At 69.0% G+C, this 1,273-nt stretch overlaps 1 protein-coding gene across 1 annotated transcript in view; it reads right to left on the reverse strand.

Moving 5' to 3' along the window:
* The window catches only part of LOC104127035 (band 3 anion transport protein), a 16,654-nt gene that overhangs the window by 13,510 nt on the left and 1,871 nt on the right, over positions 1 to 1,273 (reverse strand). Inside the window, exons 4-5 of the mRNA XM_035895139.1 lie at positions 445 to 577; positions 5 to 249 (exon numbers count right to left, since the gene is read on the reverse strand). Coding sequence (XP_035751032.1) covers positions 5 to 249; positions 445 to 577 — 378 coding nt within the window. The remainder of the gene's footprint in view (positions 1 to 4; positions 250 to 444; positions 578 to 1,273) is intronic.

Below are 1,273 nucleotides of genomic sequence, written 5' to 3' on the forward strand. Positions count from 1 at the left end.
GGACAGCACTGTCACCGAGCCCGCCGGCGTGGCGTCCCCACCGCCATCCTGGCCCCAGCTGGCACCCCCACCTTTGGCCAAAGCCCGGTGGATGTCCAGGAGGCTGCGGTAGGTCAGGAAGGAGAGGTGGGGCTGGTCCCAGTGCCCGGCTTCCTTGAAGTCCTCCTCCAGCTTGAGCCAGTGGCCAGCCTCCATCCAGCACAGCTCCATCGTGCTGTCCATGACCAGCTCATGCAGCTCCACGTAGCCCTGCAGCCAGAGCCAGGGGGGCTGTCAGGGTCCCCCTGGCCACACCAGGGACCCCCAGGGCTGTGGCTGCCTGTGCCAGCAACCCCCCGTGCCCCGGTGTCCCCAGGGGCTGGTGTGGGGTGGGTCCGTGGGTGGCCACCGCCTGCTCACCCCTAGCAATGGGGAGGGAATGGGGGTTCCTGGGGCAGCACCCACCTCATGGATGTCCCGCTGGGACACGGGCCTCCTGCTCCCTGCCGCCTCCAGGTCCACATCGGTCACCGACGGAGCTGTGAGCGGAGCCACCGTTGTGTTACCTGGTCCCTGCCCTGGCCCGCCCCTCTGGGGGCTGTTGGAAGTGCCCCCCGCCATCAACCTCATCCCAGACCTGGTTGGGACTTGCTGGTCGTGTTCCCGGTGCATTGGCCCATCCCAGACCCATCTGGGGCTTGCTGGACGTGTACCCACCGCTACAGCCCCCAGCCTTAAACCCAGTTGGGGTTTGCTGGATGTGTCCTTCCATCGCCCCCCGCCCTGCCGGTGCCTGGCTCCGGCCCCTTGCATCCCCACAGCCCAGCTCCCGGGGCAGGGTGACAGTCTGGGGACATCACCAGCGCCAAGGTGAGGGTAGGGCGTGTGGCCACACTCCGCACCACCACCCTGCCACCAGCACAACCCTGACCCCAGCACCAAGCATGGCCCCTTGGACTGGGACGGGGACGGCACATCCCCAGTCTGCCAGACCCCAGGAGTTAGACATCTCCCTGTCCCCATCCCCTGCCTACCTGCGCCCCCCCCCCGTGCTACCCATGGCCCCGCAGGCTCCAGCCCTATAAAGCGGGGGCTGAGCCCCACGCCCCGCGGCCACCCTGTGTGCACCGTAAATCCCAGAGCACTTTGCCTTTGCTGACAGTAAACACCAGCGCAGTTCCTGCCCGCCCGCGGCCACCCCGGTGTCGGGGACAGGCTCACCCCGTCCCCCTCCACCCCCCTGGGGGCCACCGCCGTTCCCCTGCTGCCCCCCGCCAGGTCACCCCGCGGGGCG

This window comes from Egretta garzetta, unplaced genomic scaffold (assembly GCF_000687185.1).
Source record: "Egretta garzetta isolate BGI_Z169 unplaced genomic scaffold, ASM68718v1 scaffold385, whole genome shotgun sequence".
In the NCBI taxonomy this organism is placed as follows: domain Eukaryota; kingdom Metazoa; phylum Chordata; class Aves; order Pelecaniformes; family Ardeidae; genus Egretta; species Egretta garzetta.